The 23,103-nt window shown below is 38.4% G+C and overlaps 1 protein-coding gene across 3 annotated transcripts in view; it reads left to right on the top strand.

Annotated features, from left to right (window-relative positions):
* The window catches only part of LOC310849142 (oxidation resistance protein 1-like), a 223,377-nt gene extending 202,094 nt beyond the window's left edge, over nt 1-21,283 (top strand). The window contains exons 2-10 of one of the 3 annotated variants that reach the window (XM_083749164.1): nt 1,603-1,685; nt 4,494-4,601; nt 5,690-5,809; nt 6,514-6,666; nt 10,072-10,256; nt 13,779-14,455; nt 16,371-16,536; nt 17,274-17,752; nt 18,119-21,283. In XM_083749164.1, coding sequence (XP_083605290.1) covers nt 1,603-1,685; nt 4,494-4,601; nt 5,690-5,809; nt 6,514-6,666; nt 10,072-10,256; nt 13,779-14,455; nt 16,371-16,536; nt 17,274-17,562 — 1,781 coding nt within the window. In that variant the 3' untranslated portion in view covers nt 17,563-17,752; nt 18,119-21,283. Of the gene's footprint in view, nt 1-1,602; nt 1,686-4,493; nt 4,602-5,689; nt 5,810-6,513; nt 6,667-10,071; nt 10,257-13,736; nt 14,456-16,370; nt 16,537-17,273; nt 17,753-18,118 lie in introns of all 3 variants that reach the window. The other 2 variants (XM_083749163.1, XM_083749162.1) reach the window with 2 other exon arrangements.
* The last annotated feature ends 1,820 nt before the right edge of the window (nt 21,284-23,103 follow it).

Genomic DNA, 23,103 nt, shown 5'->3' with positions numbered 1-23,103 from the left:
CTGTGGTTTGTTTAAACAATGGTTAGAACAAGCCAGGATCAGACAGTGGATTCAGATTGTCTGTAATTTTTACTAACCATAGTTGAAACAAACCACCTTTCCTCAAATTTGAATGTCAAAGGGTGCTGTGTTTAGTTTCATTCTCTTCCTCTGGCATGTAAAAGAAGAGAGGAAAAGGGCTAATGGGCAAATCTGACATTTTCTCATATTAAATAAAGGTATCCTGGTGCTTTTTACATAGGAAGTAGGATGTCAAAGAACTGTTGGGAAATTACTCCTACTAAATACTTGTTCTAATAACCCAATGTGGAAGTAAGAACCTTCCGGGATAGAGCTAAAAATAATGGCACCTTTATCAGATGTTTGAGATTTAAGTTGTGGTTTGTAGTATAAGGTTGCTTTCAAATGGTTTTTAATGAAAGGTGAAATTTTATACATAGTGAAGGGTTTTCAAACAATTCCTTATTCTGTCTTACAGGCTTGTCCTCTACAACACTTTTAATAACTTAATTGGAATAGTTACAACTTTCAGTGTTTCCTCTTGAAATGAAATCATTTTGATTATCTTTTTAGTATCATTTAATCTGATGGCATCTATTGTTTTGATAACTAATCTTGTTGTGATACGACAGAGGAATGAAGAACAGTTTTAGTAGAAAGTATAAAAATCTATGCAGATAAATTTGGTTGTGAAGGAGAAATATAATTTCCTTGTGTTGCTTTCCGTCCCCACCCCCGTTTTGATTGGGCCATTTCCTAACACTTAGTATCTGAATGAATTTTGTGACCCCACCTACCATCTCCCACTTGTACATCTCACAGGCTGTATACATGTGCTTCTTCCACCCACATCCTGTTTTCTTTGGTGTGCTTATTCAGATTTACTTAAATGCTCAAGGAATAAATAGGAGGAAAAGTAACTGAAAGGCAGTTAAAGGGAGGAGGGGTGTTGTCTGAATTTCCTTGTGAATGGGCCACTTCTGAGCTTAGTTCACTGCTCCTTACAAATTAGCATTTGTGGTGCAAAGTAGTTCTGAGTGGAACATGACATTGCATAACATTTGTACTATAATTTTTAAAAAGGACATGCATATAATCTGTATACAGAAGGCCAACTTTACATGAAAAGGCCCATCCTTTGCGTTAATGCTAATGTTTTTTTAAAAATCTGCATCTCAAAATTGTGTCTACTAAGCTGTGCACAGTCTGTTGCAGCTTATGGACATATCCTGTGCAGTGTAGAACTAATTGATGTTATAATTGTTAGAATTATTTTAACCTTGTCCTATACAATTCTTGTTATACAGCGTGTGTGTTTTTTAATTGATAACACTCTGAATGTTTGCAAGTATTTGTGAAACTAGGAAGATATTCCCAATCACTGGAGTAGCTTATATTGGTCAAATCCTTAAAGCAAAACAGAGGAGTGAAGTCCCTGTTCTGGCAGCTAGTTGTGTTAGGCTGAGTTGAGAGTCACAGGGTATAAGCTGTGTAACTGGTGAAATAGATGTCTGCCCACGGGGGTGTAGTCAGCAGTCTGTGACAATACTGAAAGAGAGAGAAAAATGAATGTAACGCGTGCCTTGCCTCAATTTTTTTCAGATACTGGCCAGAAAAAGACCCTAGACAAGAAAGATGGGAGACGAATGTCTTTTCAAAAGCCTAAAGGGACTATAGAGTACACAGTAAGTAACTACTCACCTACATAATATGCAAGAGAAATCTATAAAGATTTGGATATGTTTAATATTTGGATATTAGTTTTCTGAATGCTATTTAAGAAGAAAAGTGATGCATGTTACCTTTTTGTTTATTCAGTCTGTAGCTCTGGCAGGCAGCTGATCACCTTAACAGGATTGACGAGTACTATTTTGAGTCTTTTCAGAAATGATGCAGTGTAATTCTGGAGAGGCAAAGTTAACCTTTCTAGTATTCCTGTAGAGGTTATCAAGTTGTAAATAACTGTAAATCAGCAGGACATTCCTTTAGATGCACAAATTATCTTACTTCCAAGAAAGAACCAGATTTTTAAAATCCCTTACTGCCTTTATAGCTATCAGCATTGTCCGTTGAATGCAGGTGATGGTGATGTTAGTCCATCTTTGCAGTGCCTTTGAATAACATTCTTATGTTCTCAGAATTTCCATTGATCTCTTGCTACTTGGAAGCATAGTTCTATTTTTTCCAGCAGTATCTGAAAATGGAGCCTTTCTGTAACTGTTACGTTCTTCAAATGACCCTCAAACAGTGCTGCAGTCGAGTGTTTCGTATTTCTGGTTACTAAGGGAAACTGAATTAAGAAATGTTTTGCTACATATTGCCTGTATAACTAGGACTTATAAAGTTATAATATTTAAATTGGCACATTAAACTGGCATGTTATAAATAATTTAATCTGATTTCTAAAATAAAAATGATGTGCTTTAAACTAAAATGCTATTAAGAACATGGATAATTTTTGTAAATATTTTAACAGTAAAACTACTATGTACTCTGAAGTTGCACTGACAACGTGATTGGCTGGAATTCCAGAAATTCTGATCAGTATAAGCGTGAAATGTAATTAGGAAGTAAAATTATTCTTTCATATTAAGCAAATTACTGGAGTAAACAAAGTGATGCAGGCTGATCTGTCAGCTCTCATGCTTCTGTGTTTAACAAAATGGATTTCAGTATCTTGCATTAACCAGATACATGCTGCTTCTCTGAACCTCTGCAATAACTTGTTAAGATTGTTTACCCAGTCTTTGCCATGTGGTTCCAGGGTGGGTTCCAGAAATCTATTAACTACAATATTAAAAACAATTATTGAATGTGATGTGTATTGTATCTGTATAAATAGGTGTAAAATATTGGACAGTTGGCTATAATTTGGTGTATTTGGTAGTATGGTCAGTAGTATTTCAAGCACTTTCAGAAAGTCTTGTTGTGGAAGTTGACATAGCTTCCAGTGAACCATATACCCTTCTGTGTCATGGTCAGAATCACAATATAGTAGTACCTTGCTTAAGTATTTGTATTGTTTCAGAAGCTTGTAGTATTCAGACTAAATAAGGTGCAGAACATATACCACTCTTAATTAATTGGCAGGGAGTTTAAAACATTGATTTAAAACAATGTTTAGCAGTAGTAATTTAGACCCTCACAGTTTCATTACTGCCAGTTCTACTGCTTCTTACTGCATGTTCCATCCTAGAGTGATAACAGATTACAGAAGAGATTGAAAACCTTTCATCCAACACTGTTACAATTTTCTACTTTAAAATGTTAAATGTAGCTGTTGCATAATACTTTGGAGTTCATTTCCCTTATTCACTTTCCTCTTACTGACAAAGTATTGCCTCTTCTCCCTGTCCCCACCCATTTCCATGCACTGGTAGCATGTATGTTTGTTTGAATTTCTATCTTATGGTATTTTCAAGGCAGGTAGTTAAACCTACAGTCCTAAACCCACTCACCTGGGAATGTCACACTGAATTCAATAATATTTATTTCTGAGGAGATGTGGTTTGTATCCAAAGTAGCACTATGTACTACTTTAAATATGTCTCTGGGAGGAGGTGGGGGGAATGAGGGTTATTGTTTTGTTTTTGTTATGTATTTTGTGTTTTTACCTTGTATTTTTATGCTGTGAACCACCCTGAGATCTTCAGATGAAGGGTGATATGCCAATTTAAGAAATAAGGTTAAGAACAGTTTCAGGTTAAGTACGGACCTCCGGAATGAATTAAGTACTTGACCCGAGGTACCACTCTGCATGCTTAAGGCCAGTAAGTGATCTTGAAAATAACATGAGTAAGAAGCTCCTTAGGAACCATATCCAAGAGAACCAGGATACGGTTAGTTATTGGTTGGCATCTGTCTGTCTCAAGAGACAATGGAAGAGTGTGCCTTTGGAGGTGAAGTCAAACCATTGGGGAGTTACAGCGCCTGCTGTGGCTGTAGAGACAGATATGTGTGTGAGAGATGCCTTGTTGCAGCTAGAGCATATGAAGGCGTCTGTGCAGTTGTACCATGGTGTTTCTTCTTTCTGCACTCCTCCCAGTGCTCATTCCTCCTTTGGTCACTGCTGTGGATACACAACTTGACTGATTGTCTCCAGATGCTGTGGTCGTCTCCAAAGGATTCCCACATGGTGGGGTTGATGTTGCCAGCCTTCATGTCACATTCACAGACATCCTTGTAACACAGAGTTGGTCTGCCAATGGGCCTGGTGCCAGAGGCAGCTCCATAGAGCATGTCCTTGAAAATCCTGCCATCTTCCATTCTGGGAATTAGTGATAAACCTGTGCCACGCTAAGCCTACAAGTGAAAGCTTGTTCATGTGAACTGGGTCTGCAAAGCCGCTGCATGGTCAAGAAAACCACATTCTGCCTGTTGGATTTGGACAAGAATATTTTATTGGACAGGTTGTAAAGACTGGTAGGCTTTCGAATTGAAGCTAAATAGAACTTGAATGCTGTATTTCAACACTAGTTACCTTTTCTTAACAGGTTGAATCAAGAGATTCTTTGAATACTGTTGCCCTAAAGTTTGATACGACACCTAATGAACTGGTCCAGTTAAACAAGCTATTTTCCAGAGCAGTCGTTCCTGGACAGGTACTTCCTTTTATATAGCATATGGGAGACTGAGCAACTGAGGCAAATATATTAAACTATTTTTAGGGGAAATCTGATCGCGGGCTGTCTAAGACAGGTCCTGACTCTGCTTAATTGTGCCATGGAGGAAATCTGAAAAAAATGGTTGAGAATGGTTTTCCCCTAACTTGCCACAAACCTCAGATCAAATACCAATCCCTTGTTGGTCTGGATCTGGATTGAAGTTGTAACTCCAGGTCCATTTCTATGTTTTAAGTGGAAAGAAGACTTAGTACTAAACAATGGCAAAGCCTCCAGCTTGCTTGCTTTCCCATTGCTGCCTCCTGCACGGCTGGGAGAAGGGCATTGCTAGTATTTAGTTTTGCTTCCAAAGAATCTAGGCTTTTCATTACATACAATTGGAGATCATGATTTAAACCAAACAAATTAGCCACTTCAAGTCATGGGTTATGAAACTGGCTTGTTTAACTAGCCAGCATTTGTTTTAAACTGTGATCTCTGGTTCTTGTATAACAACAAGTCAGGATTATGGCAGGCACTAGAGATAGGACATTCAACTGCATGCACTACAACTAAAAACGCAACTCCACACCATCACTCGGCTACCATCATTCTCCTTACATCTACCACATCTTTTCATCCACTCAGCTCTCAACTGACCAATAATCACGTGCAGAAGTCTTTTACTAAGGAATCTGGTTGGCCACTGGATCCTAGATGGGCCATTGGCCTGATCCTGCAGGCTCTGACGTTCTTAAGGGTCGTGGCTGAGTAGTATAGCCCCATGTCTGAAACCCTGGAGAGCTGCTGCCAGTAGTGTAGGCACTACTGAGCTAAATGAATCATTTGTCTGATGCAGGCATATATTCACATGTGGCATGGAGGAGTGAGATCAGAGGAACACAAAATAAAAAAAAAGAACACTGAGAATTCAAAGTAGTTACACTGACAGTTCATAATTGTCTGTTCATGTATTGAAGCATCTCTTACACAAAGCCTCTGCATGAAATGTATTTCCATCTTAATTTACTTACGTTTCAGTCCTGGTGATGACATCTCAATTGGAAGTATTTTGCTTATTTTTACAGATTTTATATGTTCCTGATCCAGAATATATTTCCAGTGTGGAAAGTTCTCCTTCGCTTAGTCCTATAAGTCCTTTATCACCTACATCTTCAGAAGCAGAGGCTGAGAAGACAACTGTAAGTGTAAGTACGTTGCTGGAATAAAGGAAAATAACTTTTTAAAAAAGTTTAAGAACATTCCTGAAGGGATAATGTTTGAAACTGTGCTGATCTGATTGGTGCCAAGGTGTATTGAAATCAAAAACTGTCTTGGCAAAGATCTTGACTAGATTGTTTGAAAGAGTTATAAGGATTTGCTTTCAGACCTGGGGTGGCTAATATTTTGGGGGGGTCCGTGGGCCACATTCATCTTTGGCCAACTCTCTGGGGGCCACATGCTAGCTCTGAGGCTAAAAATAGGTGTAGCCATCCCAGAGACTCACATGTGCACATAACTGATCAGCTGAGGAAGGGGCATTATTACCAGCTTGGTGTCTCCTTTGGGGGGGGGGGGGTAAGTGGGACTTTTTGCTCTCAGCGCTAAATTTGGTGGGAGTTAGGGGTGGGGGCTAGAAAAAAATTGTTTAAGGAAGGGGCTGTAGATTCCTTCAATATACTTTATAGATTTTTATGCTAATATAGGGATTTTCTATCTATCTTTTACCCAGAGAGTTTGTACAGTACCCATGGCTCTAGAATATTATATTGTATATTTTCTATTTATAAATTTACTGCGACTATCCAAGCTAAAAATTCCAAAAACTGAAAGCTGTGATTTCTAGGATTTGGAAAAGAATGTACAGTGTTACTTTTGCTCATTATAAAATAGTAGTTTTTTCCCTTTGTAGGATTCAGATGGGGTGCATGGAAAAGAAGCCACACAAACACCAGTTTACACATGTGTTCGGCCTGCAAGAGTTGTATCATCCACATCAGAGGAGGAAGAAGCTTTCACAGAAAAATTTCTCAAAATTAATTGCAAATACATAACCAACAGCAAGGTACAGAAGGTTCTAGCGTCATGCTTCAGCTATTTATTTGAGGTCTTCCATTTATTGAGATTTACTGGCAATTAATTCACACCAATTAAAATGTACCTTAACTTAAAATTATCAAATCTATATTTTTGAAAATTATAGATTTTCACTTTCATATTCATACATTTATATGCCACTTTTGGGTCACCCAAAGCAGCTTGCAACAAGAAAATATTTACATAATTACAAACACAACAAAAGTAGTCCTAAACAATAAATAAAACACATCAAAAAGTACACAACCAAACTGAGCAATTTTCACATAAATAATAAGTCTAAAAATAAAGATCCAAAAAACTTAATGTCAATAGCAGTAGCAAAACCTCTCAACAAAATCCCATAAACAATACCCCAGCCTTTTGACATAATAATATTAGGTTTTGGTAAAATAGAAGGAAGTTGTGGATTTGAAACCAACAGAGGCTGCACATAAGAGGATCACATACAGATTGTGTGTTCCATTATTTCCTAGAAGTAATTACATTTTTGTGTGCACGTTTCCACAGTATTTCTGTATTTGTGTAATTCTCTGTTTGAATTATTTCATTTCTCATACCAGTGGCTAGAAGTAGCAGCAAATTTCTCAAGCCACAAGTTTTATGTATTGCTTTCTGAGGCAAATTAGTGCAGTCGCCTCACAACTTACATGCGTTTAACTTACGTGGTTGCAACTTTACATGCATGACAGGCAGCCAGTTGAAATTTCACAAATTAAACGCACAGAATGCAGAGAGCTTAACAGATATTTTGGTGCTGGGTTTTCCCCGTGCGGAAAGTACTTTTAAGCTTCTCCACCTTGCATACTAGGTGAACAAGACTGCGAGCTTAAAAGTTCTCTGCTTCCCTTGGAGGGTAAGACCTGTTCTGCATGCTGGCTCAAGAAGATAAGAGTGCTTGTGCAGGGGCGGTTCCAATGAGTTGTTTTCACTATATGCAATTTCAGCTTTATGTGCTATCCCTGGAACATGACCCCTATACAGCTAACTGTATAGACTTGTCCCATTGTCTTTCAAATCTAGCAGTAGTAGCCAATTATATCAGAACACTGAGGAAAATGTGAGAGCCATTAATGCAGCTTAGGCTTCGGAAAACTGATAGACAACGCTGAAAGCAGAATTACGCCTGCTTCTAAAAAATAAAATATGTGGGAGGCTTGGTAGTGCCAAAATACTGTGCAGGAAAAACTGTCAAAACATTTACATCTTTCTTAAAGGCAGTGCATTCGGTATGGCATGTGAAATAACTTTCTCAGTACTTTCTCAGTAAAAATAATAAAGCGGTTTTCTAGAAGTGTGTGTCTGGTATTTTCAGCTCAAATCTTTCTTATTGTGTGTTTATATTTGATTTGATTCCTTTTCTTTCTGTGCCAAGACAGGTGAACTTAAAAGTCCACAAATTTATTTTTAGACTTCTGTTCATCCACAAACCTACATTGGTTTAATCTTGTATATTGATGAACCCCTGCCGCCTTAAAAATTGGCCAAAGGCTTCCATTTTCTCTGAGCTTCGTTACTATACCATCTTAACTTTTGTTTGGCTCTTTTATTTCATTAGTAACCTTAGATTTTCAAAACTCATAATACGTTCTTCATATTCCTTGTTCAGCTAGGCTCCCACTGTATACCTCTTCTAGATTTCCTAACTTTTGCAAAAACTGTTTCCACATTCTAAAATTATAACATAGTGCTTGGTAATAAAAATAACTTTTGGCTATGAATAGGTTTCTCTTGGTCCCTCATGCCGCTAGCGCTTTTCGCCAAAACCTTTCTCCTTCCAAAAATAATAGATCATATGCACTTCCGGTTACATAAATCATTAGACATCTTTAAGAAATGACATGCCTTACATAAAACCATTATTTAATAAGCAGAAAATGTAGTGAATTTCACAATCTATTTTAAATGCAGATATTGCATGATTTGATTTCATTTATGCTCCAGCTTACATTAATTATATAATTGCTGCAACTTATTTGAGCTAGATTCTGATGCTTTTTTGCCATATGTTGAAACTTTCATAAACTTTAGGTGCATACCAAGGAATGGAGCTCCAGGACACATTCAATTAAATCAATGGACTGAATCCAGTTTTACCCTTGCTGTTGGTGATCCAACAGAAGCCTACTGACAGAAGGGAGCCATGAGACAGTTTTGCCCCCTCCTTTGCCAGATATCCAAACACACCACCTTCTTCGTTGTTTTGGAGAAGTACCATATTTTTCGCTCTATAAGACGAACCAGACCACAAGACGCACATAGTTTTTGGAGGAGGAAAACAAGAAAAAAAAATATTCTGAATCTCAGAAGCCAGAACAGCAAGAGGGATTGCTGCACAGTGATGAACCCCTGGCTTCTGGGATAGCCGTGTTCTGGCTTCTGGGATAGCCGTGCAGCCTGCATGCGCTCCATAAGACGCACACACATTTCCCCTTTTTAGGAGGGAAAAAGTGAGTCTTATAGAGCAAAAAATACGGTAGATCTTTGATGGGCTGTAGTGAGAAAGGGGAACCAGTGAAAATTGCCTCCTCTTCCATTATCAGAGAAAGGGCATAACTGGGCCCAACCTAATATGTTTCTGATTGATTAATTGATTGATTAGGTTCTATTTTTTTAAAAAATGCCTCTATACAGTGGTACCTCAGTTTAAGAACAGCCCTGCTGACGGACTATTCGGTATACGAACGCCGCAAAACCGGAAGTAGTTAGCGAACTTTACCTCAGTCTACGAATGGAATCCAAATGGTGGAAGGACACTGGTGGTGGGAGGCCTCATTAAGGAAAGTGCTTTTCGGTTTAAGAATGGCTTTGGTTTAAGAACAGACTTCCGGAACGGATTAAGTTCGTAAACCGAGGCACCACTGTAGTAGGTTTCCCAGAGAAGGCTGCTTCTCTTAGCATGCATCTGTGTTGCTTTATTTATGCAAAGAAACCAGAGGCAAATTAATGGTGTTTCCCCACCACCTCTTAGCTTTGGAACTAAATGCTTCAAGCAAAGGTGATACTAGCTCAGTCCCATTCATATTCATGAAACGCTTTCATAAAGTTAATTTTTAAATTCTCTAATCTAGGTGGAAGAGAGTCTCTTCCAAATTGCTAGCACGCTGAGGGAAAAGTCTTACAAGTTAACAGACCTAAGTTTGTTCGTTTTTTAAAACAGTGATGGCTAAATATTGATTCAGGCATCTTTTTTTACTAGGGAAAAATGTTTTCCTCGTGGATTGGTTTACTGGCTTACAGGAGTGTTGAGTATTAGGTAGCTTCTAGTATAAATGTTCAGTATTCAGTGCTGTTACTTGTAGAAATGCCTTGAAAACATTCGGCTAATCTTAGATCATCAAACATTTTCCTGCCCCCTTTCTTCTTATTTTAGGGAACAGTCAACGGTGTGCTGCTAGTGACGCCAAATAATATAATGTTTGATCCACATAAAATGGATCCATTGGTTCAAGAGAATGGTTGTGAAGACTATGGCATCATGTGTCCAATGGAAGAAGTGATGTCAGCTGCTATGTATAAAGATATTGTAGATGGCAAAGTAAAGGATTCATTACCCATGTAAGATAAATTAGATTTTCCCTCTCTCTGTGTGTATGTGTATAAATATATTTTTATAGATAGAAAGTTTGCTTTTAAACTGCATGGTAGTGGTTTCTGTGTCATCATACAAATTATTTTATTCAAGACTTAAGGCAACAAAAAGTACATGACAGGCTCTAGCTTTTGTTTATGTGATGTATGTTCTCTTTCCAACTTCAGCACAGCCTTTTCCCTTTTTGCATCAATGATGAGTGTGGGAAAAGCCAGTATCTTAATACTGACTAGCTTAATTTTTCTTAAATTCAAAGGCATTAAAATTCAACATTTAGGAAGAGGTAATCAGTATAAATTATACACAGTGGTTCATATTGTTCACCTTTTGTTACGTTTGCCTCTAATAATAAGATGACTTTTATAGAGAAAAAGAGCTGATCTCTCCCCCCACCCTTCCTTCAAGACAGTGTTCCTTTTTGTTGTTTTTAGCTTAGTTGTGAAGATAATGTTCCTGGCTTTGTTTGCTTCCCCCCACTGAACAAAAGAATTAGTTTCAGCTCAATTCAAGCGGAGTTGAAAACATGTTTTACTTCATGGCTTTTTGAAACATACCCTAGAAAAGTTTTCCATGTCACTTGATTATCAGATTGAATACAATCCTAGCAAATTCTGAAAGTAGCACATCTCTATCTAATAATGTTGTAGGTAAGCTAAAAACGTGCAGGGAATATTAGATGCATGTGCATTTTTATTTAATAGAAAATTTAAGGCAAGTTATTCTCTTGGGATTTAAATGCGTTATTAGTGGAAATATTTTCTATACTTTTGGTGTCTTAGGAACCTGAAGAACAGAGTTTAGACAATGGTTCTTAAGTTAAGATACTGTAAGATTTTGCCAAGTATTTGCTCTGTGCCACTTGCCACTTTCATAGCCTTTGAAATAAGACTTAATTAGGTTCTATGTTTACGTACTTTTAAAAAGTGAGGGAGATAAAAGTGTGTTGCCCCATCTTATGTCTTCCATCTCCCATTTGCTCTTAAGAGTAGAAATACCTGTGATATCCCAACCAGGTTTTTTCTGCTATTGCTGAAGCATAATCCCTTCTCTCTTTAGTATTTTACAATTATTTATATTTCCACCAACTTCCACTAATCAGCTATACACTTTTGACTAGTATTGGTTGCAGTTGAATGCTTTTTTCCTGCAAAACATTTAAGAAGATTAATCTTTTTCAGTTAAACGTGAAAAAAATTGCTCTGCCCCTGATTCTCCCCTCTTCCCACCACTATGTGGGAATACTGTATGCGGCACCACATCAGGCATGATATATAAGTCATACTCATAACTGAAAGTAAACAGATTAATTGTATTGATTTCAAAGAGTATACTTGAAGTATAACTACTATTGGATACCACCCCTAGGTTTTTCACGTACTTCTGGTTTTCAGTGCTGGCATAAAATCTTTCTCAGTTCATCTTGGAATTGTGATTAAAACAGATGTTATGTGATTCCCTACTCTGGTATGATACCTAAGGTCACTTTGTTCTATTATGCTGTGAGTTTGTTTCATGATCTGATCCGAAGACTCCATGCTTTATCACTCAATATTGGGAAAGACGTTTAGTTCAGCAGATAATGATGTTCTACCAATATGATTATTAGGTTGCTTTTATAGGATATTTTGAGTTCTGCCAACTGATTTAGTGGCAGAACAGACTCAGTAACGGAAACAAATATTTTTTATAAAAATGATTAGAGATACTCCAATCTAAATGATTAGAGATACTCAGAAAAATAAATACTTATCACCACACTGGAACTTCCCCCAGTCACATTATGGGAAGCAAACAGATAAATTTGCTCTCATAGTGAAACCTGTTGCACTGTTTCAGGGGAAATCCCTAGCTCTTCTCTTGGGCTTTAAGCTTAGTGGAGGGAGGAGGATTCTGTTCAATAGGAAAATGAGCCTGTATCTCATTTTCTTGAACCACAGTTTCTTGAACCACAGTTCAAGAAGGACACTGACAATCTGGAATGTGTCCAGAGGAGGGCAACCAAAATGGTCAAAGGCCTGGAAACGATGCCTTATGAGGAACTGGGCATGTTTAGCCTGGTGAAGAGGAGGTTAAGGGGTGATATGATAGCCATGTTCAAATATATAAAAGGATGTCACATAGAGGAGGGAGAAAGGTTGTTTTCTGCTGCTCCAGAGAAGCGGACACAGAGCAATGGATCCAAACTACAAGAAAGAAGATCCCACCTAAACATTAGGAAGAACTTCCTGACAGAGCTGTTTTGACAATGGAATTTGCTGCCAAGGAGTGTGGTGGAGTCTCCTTCTTTGGAGGTCTTTAAGCAGAGGCTTGACAACCACATGTTAGGAGTGCTCTGATGGTGTTTCCTGCTGGCAGATGGCCCTTGTGGTCTCTTCCAACTCTATGATTCTATGATCTCTCTTCACGTCATTTCTCAGGAGGAAGGGCAGGGTATGGCTTTGGTTTTGTGTTTGCAAAGTGCCCAAAGCCTTTCAGACACAGGCAAGCCCATGTGCCTTCCTTTGGATGCTGCTCTTTGAAGTGGTGAGGGGAGTGCTGCAGTCTTTCTTAGTTTTTAATGTGTTTTCTGAGCTTTGTTGAATAATTTTATTTACTTTCAAGAGTAAAAAATGGTTTGGCATTAAGAAATACTTTAATAGTAAAAGGTTTCTGCCTGTATAAAGCTGAAAAGAAGAAAGAGAAACAGTTTTGCATCTTCTTATCTTCAGCATCACATCAGCATTGTTATTTTTCATTTGAACATTTGTATTCAGTTTTATAATGTACTGTTTAACAAGATGTCAGTCCGTTTTGTATTTGCAATTGGAATATAACGTGTTTATCACTGTAGTATAGAATATCTCTTTCCAATCATCAACTGCTTGCCTCATTTTAAAATACTGGATTCATGGTACTTTGTACAAAAAATGGTTTGTTTAAACCAGGGATGTCCAACTCCCAAGAGACTGCGATCTACTCACAGGGGGAAAAATGTCGGGGGGGGGGTTAGGGTTAGGGTTTCAGGCCAAAGTTTTTTTAGGGAGGACAGTTCCGTTTTGGGGGGCTTCTGGCCAGAACCTCCCAGGGATCGACCAGTCAATCCTGATCAACCTGTTGGACATCCTTGGTTTAAACCATTTATTGTGCAAAATTCAGAACTGGAGAAGATGGAATTGCATCTATTCCAACCTCTCGGATAACCATCAAATAAACAAGAGGGATAGCTCAGTAGGTAGAGCATTAATCTCAGGGTTGTGCTTAAATATAAGGCGTATCTGGTCCATCCATCCATCTGCTATAAAGCAAGAAGTTAATCAGGTACATTGTGGAATTGAGTTTGATGGAGAGTCATATGCAATAAGCCTCCCAACTTACACAATTAAAATGTGGCTAGTAAAAACATAGGTGTTGTCTAGCTTATTAGATTATAACATAAAGCTCCCTCCTTTTTTTTCCTTTTCTTTTAGTGATGTGGATCAATTGTCTGTAAAAGATCTCTACCATTTCAGGAAAATCGCAAGAAGCAATACTGATGAAATGGACTCAAGGATGCGAGATACAGGGAATGATAGTGCCAGCACTGCTCCGAGGAGCACAGAGGAGTCTCTTTCGGAAGATGTGTTCACTGAATCAGAACTCTCTCCGATAAGGGAGGAGCTTGTTTCTTCGGATGAACTTCGGCAAGACAAATCTTCTGGAGCCTCATCAGAATCTGTCCAAACAGTAAATCAGACTGCCACAGAACATGTAACAGCTATTTCAGACTCTGCCAGTGTACTTGGTAATGTAAACTCCAGTCTAGAACATCCTTTGAATGACAGCAGCAAGTCTGTAAGCGATACTGTGGGGTCAGAATCGGCAGACACAACACTAAAAGAAGTACAAGACACTGTAGACGGAACTACTGCTGATGCTCAAGAGACACCACATGGCACAGATCAGGAAAATGTACCAGAAGGTGAGGAGTGTTTGCATTCTGAAGAAAATGATTCTAAAAGGGATGCTACAAATAAGGGGCAACTTGTGAAAGAGCCAACTCAAGATTCTGAGACAGATATTGATATGCTGCGGAAACTTTGGAAGAGCCATACTATGCAACAAACTAAACAACAAAGGGATAACATGCACCAAGATGCACAAAAGGAAATGAAGCACAAAGTAGCAATAGCTGATGGAACAATAGAAGGTAAGTAAGTAAATATTAGAGCGATATATATAGTTAGTGGTGTGCCTGGAAAATATAGCCCATTCCTATACCAGCTTAGTCCACTGACAGATGAAGAGAAGTAGTTGTCATAGCTGGAAGAATTACTTATGCCTACATTAAAGATGATTAAATATAAATTTGTGTCATAGGTTTGTCTGTATTATTAAAAAAAAATGAACACAAAGTAGTTTTTTTAGCATCTTGTTGTTTGAGGTATCCTTATCACACATCTTTGAATAGCTCCCGTTGTTAGTGATAAAACGTGTCTTGGAAGTATTTACCACTTTTGCATTCAGAACACAGTTTGTAGATTATGAGCAACAGGTATGCCAGTTAAGGAAACATTTAGCATTTTTCTCATGTAACATTCTTTGCATGAAACACTTGGGGATCCTTTAATGGAAAGATGGAAGAGAAATGCTTTTAATACATTAATTTTCTGAGAACAACAAGTAGGTTTATCTAACATGGATTTTCCCACAGACATCTGGTTGGCCATTGTGAGAACAGGATGCTGGGCTAGATGGGCCCCTGGCCTGATCCTGCAGGCTCTGCTTATATTCTTATGATCCCTGACCCATGGTCATGCTGACTGGGGATGATGAGAATTGGAGTCCAACAACATGTAGAGGCCACCAAGTTCCCCACTGCTAATAGAAGACACTGTTATGTGCCTTAAAATTTATAACCCTTTTGTTTCAGATGCAACAGTCACTTACTTGTTTTTGCCTTGCCATACTAGACAATAAAAATCATAAATAAAAAAGCCATACTAGAATAAAAGGCCATGCTAGACAATAAAAGGCCATACTAGAATAAAAGTCTCAACCTAAGTAGATAAAGTCAACTATTTATGATGGTAAACTTCTATAGTGTAAAAACCATACCCACAACAATAATGAAAGCAGCAAAAAGGTAATTCATTGGCCTAGCCAAAATATGTAATTACATGCAAAGCTGTTGGACAACTGTATCTCCAGTGGAAAGGAATGCCATAAGAGAGAAGATGTTGCCCTGTGTCATCATACTACTGTGGCTTTTGATGGAATTACAGCCAGGCCATCTCCTGCAGCCCTGGCTTAAGGCCTGATCTGGTAGTGAGAAAGATGCTCTTTCAGGTACTTGGATTCCAATCTATATTGGGCTTTTACACCAAAGTCAGTTTTTAAAGGTTAGTTTTGGAAGAATGAAAGAGTGCACAGAGATAAAGTAATGAGGACAGTTCAGATAGAGAAGGAAAGCATTTAAAGGAGTTTCAATAGATGAATTGGGGAATCCTGTGAAAAGGGAGGGGGGGAGTATTTAAAAAGACAGACAGCAGATTTCAGGATACAGTACAAAGTGTTTGTAAGAAAAGAACACTGAGAAACTCAAGACACAATAAGAGATTAACCAGGATTTTAGTTGCACAGAAGAGGAGAAAATGACTCTTTATTGGGTGAGTTCAAGCTGTGAGAAAAGAGAGCAACTTGAAAGGGTATACATATTTTTTGACTGAATGCAATTACCACAGGAACTGGAAGGGCACATTTAGGGGGAGAGGGGTTATCCAGCATGCAGTTGCATAAAAGCAGAGCTGGCTCCCTCAGCCAATAAAGCGAGATGAGCACCGCAACCCTAGAGTTGGTCACGACTGGACTTAATGGTCAGGGGTCCCTTTACCTTTACCTTTTAGAGAGATTTATAAGTTGTTGGCATCAGTCTGACTCAAGATACAATGGAGTGTGCCTCCGGGGGTGAAGTCAAACCACTGGAGAATCACAGCACCTACTTGTGGCTTCACAGACCAGTAACTCATAACTGCTGCCTCCCATGTTGCTTTTGCTGCATTAGTAAACTACCTGATCAAACTTGCCAAGAAAGACCTGACATTTAATATTGTCTTTAATGAAAGGTTCTCTAACGAAGGAGAAGAGAAGACATCGATTACACAAGTTCTTATGTCTCAGAGTTGGCAAGCCAATGAGAAAAACATTTGTATCACAGGCAAGTGCATCCATGCAACAGTATGCACAGAGAGATAAGAAACATGAGTACTGGTTTGCTGTGCCGCAAGAAAGGTAAGATGGGAACGCTTTTCTGTAAAGATAGCCATCATAAAGGAGTGCCTTGTCACTTTTCAGCTTAACAATTGCTGCTTTCTTTCAGTATACCAAACTATTTTTCTACCAGACTCTGAAAGTCTTCAGCTCATAGGAGCCAACTTGTAGGGGCCGAGGTCCATTTGACCACTCCAATAAAATATTTGAGGGGGCCACCCCCCAAAAAAGTTAATGGGCATTGCCATTAAAATGATGTGTGCGCACCACATCCTGTGACCGATTATGCGAGGCAGGGCTTCCCTGGGCTTCCCCAATATTATTGATGCCTGAGAAAGACACGCATTCTTAATTTATGGACTTCACTGTCGCAAGTTGTAATGGCTTAAAATTTGTTTAGGCAAATTCATGGATAAGGTTTTCAGTGGCTACTAGTCAGTATGCCTGTAAACAATTGGAAGATGGCTCTTGATACTACTAGTTTTTATTTAGGGATGAGTGATGAAAGAATGAAGTACAATACAATAGTTTCCCAGAAAAATTAGTAGCCCCTTTTATGCTTCTGAGTGATTGTATTCTAAATTTTCAATGGAATACATTATTAAAAATTGTAATGAACATTCACTCAAGTTCGTTCTTTTCAAAGAGAACAGTGTATAAGCAACAGTGGAAAGGCATTTGGAAGGAATTTGAAGCATGTATAGGTCTTTGTAAGCTTGAAAGTTCAGTAACTACTTTTCTCTTTTGCTCTCTGAAAGGACTGAGCATCTGTATGCCTTTTTTGTTCAGTGGAGTCCAGAAATATATACAGATACAGAGGAGATAAGTAGAGAGCCTGGGTTTATGGTGGTAAAGAAATTTGAGTCTGAAGCCAGTGAAGATTCAATTAATGAAGCATCTGCTAAGGAGTGGGAGGTAAGTGATTTTAAAGATTTCTTAATGACTGGAAGACCTAGCTTTTGTTTGGAAGATTTCAACTTTCTATATGAAGAATGTCCATGGGGGAAATATAAATTAGATGTTTTCCAATGCAATCTCTATTTTTGAGCCAAACTACTGTTACATGCAGGTGTGTATATAACATGTAGTCTGACTCTGTTTAAATTGGAAAAGACATTTTGGAGAGAGGTGATTTGCAATCGGAGAAGGGAAAGTGTAAAACATTTTCCTTATCAGACTTTCATTCCCAGCAGCTTTTCTTCTCCATGAATTGCAAGCTGGTTGAGAAGGGACGCGGGTGGCGCTGTGGGTAAAAGCCTCAGCGCCTAGGGCTTGCCGATCGAAAGGTCGGCGGTTCGAATCCCTGCAGCGGGGTGTGCTCCAGTTGCTCGGTCCCAGCGCCTGCCAACCTAGCAGTTCGAAAGCACCTCCGGGTGCAAGTAGATAAATAGGGACCGCTTTCTAGCGGGAAGGTAAACGGCGTTTCCGTGTGCAGCTCTGGCTCGCCAGAGCAGCGATGTCACGCTGGCCACGTGACCCGGAAGTGTCTTCGTACAGCGCTGGCCCCTGGCCTCTTGAGTGAGATGGGCGCACAACCCCAGAGTCTGGCAAGACTGGCCCGTACGGGCAGGGGTACCTTTACCTTTACCTTTACCTTGAGAAGGAATCGAGCCCACCCCACACTTTTTTACTTATCTCAATCACTTCCCACTCCTCACCCTACTTCTTTTCCCAGTTTGAAAAGTTCTGTCAGATTACCATTGCATTTGTTCATTGCTAAAGAAACCGATGAGCTTTTGGCTCAAACAGTTGCTACCTTGCAAAAGATATATGCAGTTTTGTACTGTTTTGCGAAAGGAAAAATAGACCTGCATGTTAATTTGTACATGTAATAAACCAAATGTTCATGTTGCCCGGGCATAGTTTCTAGTATAATGTATTTATTTATTATAATGTATGTATTTATGTACATACCCGTAACATGTTATTTTAGTTGTGTGCTGGTGTCCTAAACACACGCACTTATGTACTCCATAATATTATGTGACTCAGTGTACGCTTGTGCTCATGAAGACTTGCTTGGTTCATCTTTTGTAGATGTTGTAGATGTTCCAGTTGCTGGTCTTGATTCTAAATGTTACAGTGTGTTACTCCTGGATTTGAATCAGAATCTGCTGTATTTTTTTTATTAGTTACGAAATCAAGACAGGAAAATATGAGTTAATTTTAATGTGACATCTGTGCAGAAACAGATTACATATAAAATTAAGCATCTCTGGGATAGAAAACAATGAATTCTGCTTTATTGACTGTTTATTTAATGTACATTTGTTTTTCAGTATTTTGATATTGCCATTTTATGAATCTAAAATAGACTTAAAATAAAATTTCCATATAATAGGTATATAGTTATATACTTTTTGTTATGGGAATTCAGTGATTACTGAGAGCGTTTCATGAATATCCTAGCAAAAGTCAGTTTGCAAAGGTTAATGCTTTTAGTCCATGCACTTTCTTTTCTGAGAGATCAGAATCTCATATTAGCAGTCTTTGAAGATTCATTTTAAAAGGAAGGAGCATAAAAAGCAGAGGAAGTTATGGTTTGGACATTGAAATAATGAAAACTGAGTTGCTCTCTTGGAACGCAAGTGACCATTGTTATATCCATTTTTAGTATACTCTGCTGTTCTTACAGGAGCTTTCAGGACAAAGATTCCTGAAGTCAACCATTTCATGGCTTTCTTGCCAGCAGTAGGTTATTGCTACTGGAAGAGTATGCCTGTCTTTGATTTAGTCTGTGTAGTGAAACAGCAATATTAATTCCCTAGTGTGTGTGGGCAGTCTGTAAGTTACCTACTCAGATATTGCTGGTGTATAGCTGTGGATTGTTGAGAGAAAAAGATGCAGAAAAGCCTAGTGATGATCCTTTGCGTATCTGGTGTTAAAGGTAGAAACAGTTGAACAGTATTGTTGATGATAGACATTTTAATGCCTCTGTTACTCTTTAAGTGTTTTATGGGGTTTGGAGGTTTTGTGGGGGGTTTTCTGGTCTGGTTTTTTTTTTTTTATTAAACTTATTCTAGGAAAAAAAGGCTGCTTTCAGCTATGATGTCAGCAACATACAGTTCTGGGCTAAATGATTTTGATGTACAGAACATTGGTTTTCTGGTCCCCAACTTTACCATTTACTGCTCAGTGTATCAAGTCCATAGTTTATGTTGTAAATTCACCAAATTTATACTTCAGCACTTTCCAGATGGAAAAAGGGAAGAAGGACTTTAGTGATATATAACATTGATCAAAGCAGCATTTTACCCCTATAGAAAGGTACCAAATTACATCTTTACCATCTCTGGCTGCATTCCCACGCACACTCACTGGAGTAAGACTCTCTAAACACATACATAGGTTTGTACTGTCAAGTCTTTTTTAAAAAATAGGAATTCAACTGGAGTGCTTACTGCCGTTTGCAAGAGTGTGGTTTGTTAGTTTCACAGTTAGGTTTGTGTGTGATATACATACAGTAATGCAAACTTTTTTTTAAAAAAAGTATCAATTTTGTGTAAGACAATTAACAAATGTGCATGCATTGCCTATTTCAACACAAAATTACTAATACATGATGCTGGTGGGTGAGGTAAATAGTAAAAAGGTGAATGACTGTAAGCTTGTTGGAACTGTCTTTCCAATGCAAATACCTGTTCAGATTGTTTTCTGTTTAACATCAGATGCGATATATTTTTCTACATGGGAGGAACCACTAACTTATGGACTGCCCCTCCTGCCAGCACAATACAGCTTCTCTCTTTTTAAAATTATATTTATTAAATTTTCCATTTTAACAATCCAATCAAACCACATCATATATTCCAAATTATACATATTAGTCAATAATCAAACAATTCAAATATTATACCAAATTATAAGAAAAATTCGGGGGGACTTCACCGTGCTCCAAGGTTGGTATACAACAATACAACTTATCTCAATACAACCCTTGAGAGAAGGTCACCTGCATTACAGTTTCTAGCGCAGGCCATCCAGTTCCAGTAACACCTGCACACTAACCTAAAAATAAATAAATAACCTGCAAAAGGTATTTCTAAGCTGCAGTAGAATAAATCTTTTTGACCTGTGTCCAGTTCTATTGGAAGCTGTTTTGAAGTAACCACATCCTGTATTGATACAAATAGCAGGTGTAATGCTTATTGAAAATATTAGGATTTGGATGCTTTCCAATATTTGGACTAATTCCCGTTACTAATAAACCGTGAAACTTTCCCCCACCTTTCTTTAATAAGCCTTGAAATAAGATTCTGCAGTCTCTAAATTCTGTTTTTAGTTTGTTCTCTTTACATTCCTCTTCATGGCTCTGAGAATTCAAATGCTCTGCAAGTCTCCCTGCGTGTTATGTCAAAGTTAAAGGTATCAAGGTCAAAATAACTTTTGACAAGAGGCAGGATTTTTTTTTTAAATGTGCATGTGTAGGTTGTAAACCATTCATTGTCATATATCAATTTTGAGGGCAAAATTGACATTTAAAAAGAGTGTAAGCCTTGTAAGATGACATGTTGTCAACTTCATATTATTGCTCTCCCTAGGTGTACTGCTACATATGATTGTGTTTGCGAGAGACAAATCAAATACTTTTTTCATACTGCGCTGATTTAAATATTCCTATAAAGCACCTGGCAGAACTGTCACCTGACAGCAGCCATTATATCAACCTCCCTCAGCAGCCACTTTGCAGTACCTATTATATCAGGCTGTGATTGAGGACAGAAGAGAAGGGATTCAGGTGGTCTCTCCTGGTGCAGTTGAGAGGCCACCAACTTTTGGTTTCTCCTCTTGAGCTTTTTCACTCCAGCTGGTCATTAGAAACTACAGTAAAAACTAAATTCTTAGTTTCTTCCTCTCAGTTTGTGTTCCCTTTTTAGTGATTCTTCCTAACAACTTTGCTACCTATCCTGTATCAAGGGAATAGCAAAAACACAATTCATTTCAAGGTGCATTGCACACAGCTGAAATAACTTGGCATCTGTAATCCTGAACTAGCTTTTGTAACAAACTAGAACAAAATTACTTTCCCCAGAGGCCCATATGTTATCATCGGTTTGAGATTAGCCATGTTGAAATATGCATCATGATGTTTTTGTAAAAACAACTTAGGTTTTGTAAATAAAGACTACTAACACTAGTGGAACATTAGTATGTGGCTCTCGCCTGTAACCTGATGATAGAAGTTACCTTTACATAAGAAGATAAGAGCCCTGCTGATTCAGATCAAAGGTCCGTCTAGTCCAGCAACCTGTTCTCACACCAGATACCCATGGAAAGCCCAGAACCACAAATAGTGTTCTCATCAACTGGTATTCAAAAGCACTTCGTTTCTGACAGTGGAGATAGGATATAGCCAGCCTTCATGACTTTGTCTAATCTTCTTTTAAAGCCATCCATACTGCTGCTCAGGGCTCCTTTAGATATAGATATGATAAATAAAATAAGTTGTGGGCCATCACTGCATCTTGTGAGAGTGAATTCTTAACTCCCTAGCTCAGGGTTGCCAAACCTTTTGGACTAGTAGGCACATTTCAATTTTCCGAGTGTACTGGGAGTGCCAGTCACCGCCACAGGGAAGATGTGGTATAATGCAGGATGGCTCCCATAGGCAGCGTGGCATAACACAGAAATGGAGAGACAGACACCCCCAACAACTTTATGCTTCACAAGGGAAGTCAGCTATGTCTTGCTTGACCTGGTTATGGGGAACACGCACACAGTGATGCTGTTGCTATCCAATAACAGCCTGTTTGCACCGCATGCACCTTTCAGCTCTTTCTGTCATCCTTCCAATTTTGAATTCATTGTACAGATGATGCTTTGCAGTCAGGATTGTCTGACAGGAAGGTGATCAGGTTTTTCCATCTAATCTTCATCTACAAAGCCAGCAAAATACCTGCCAAGATGGGTGTGTAGAGGAAAAGCCTGTATATTGCAGGACCTCAGGCCAGCTAGGAAAGTCTATAACACTCTGCCTCTGAGGAACGATTGTGAAATGTAAGGGGTGTGTGGTAGACCAGAGCATAGCACGTCTTGTCTCTTCTCTCCACATGCAGGGAAAGGAGGAGAATATACATATTTTCCACGTAGCAACCCAAGCTAATTTATGTGAGTAGGTTTGTCATTGCATAATTCAAATTATTTCATATGAAATAAAGAAATGTACCTAGGGAATTTGCTGTAGTGCAAAGGTTTGAGTTGTGTGGTGACTTAAATCCTTTGTTCACCTGTCTATATTTTTCACCCTGTCCAGCAATCTGGGGAAACCCCAGCTGCAGATGAAACGTACTGGTTGTGGCATCAGACAATTATTATTATTATTATTATTGCCTAACTGTTGTTGTAAGGCCAAAATGTGCTTCGTTTCCGTGAACAAAGAACATGATACATTGTTTAAATAGGGTTTTGTATAAAATTTGTGCTGCTCATGTAATAATTTTTTTATCGGTACAAATCTTGTTTGTGCCCCTTCAACTAGACATCTTTATAAACATTATCGGGATGTGGGAAGGTACACTTCCTATGCTGTGTAATTCTTTTTCAAGGCTTGTACAGGCATATTATCACTTTCTTCGTAGATGTTTAAGC

The sequence above is a fragment of the Podarcis gaigeae genome, assembly GCF_964106915.1.
Source record: "Podarcis gaigeae genome assembly, chromosome: 7".
Taxonomy (NCBI): Eukaryota; Metazoa; Chordata; class Lepidosauria; order Squamata; family Lacertidae; genus Podarcis; species Podarcis gaigeae.
The sequence above is the reverse complement of the archived record's forward strand: the minus strand, read 5'-3'. Positions and strand labels throughout refer to the sequence as shown.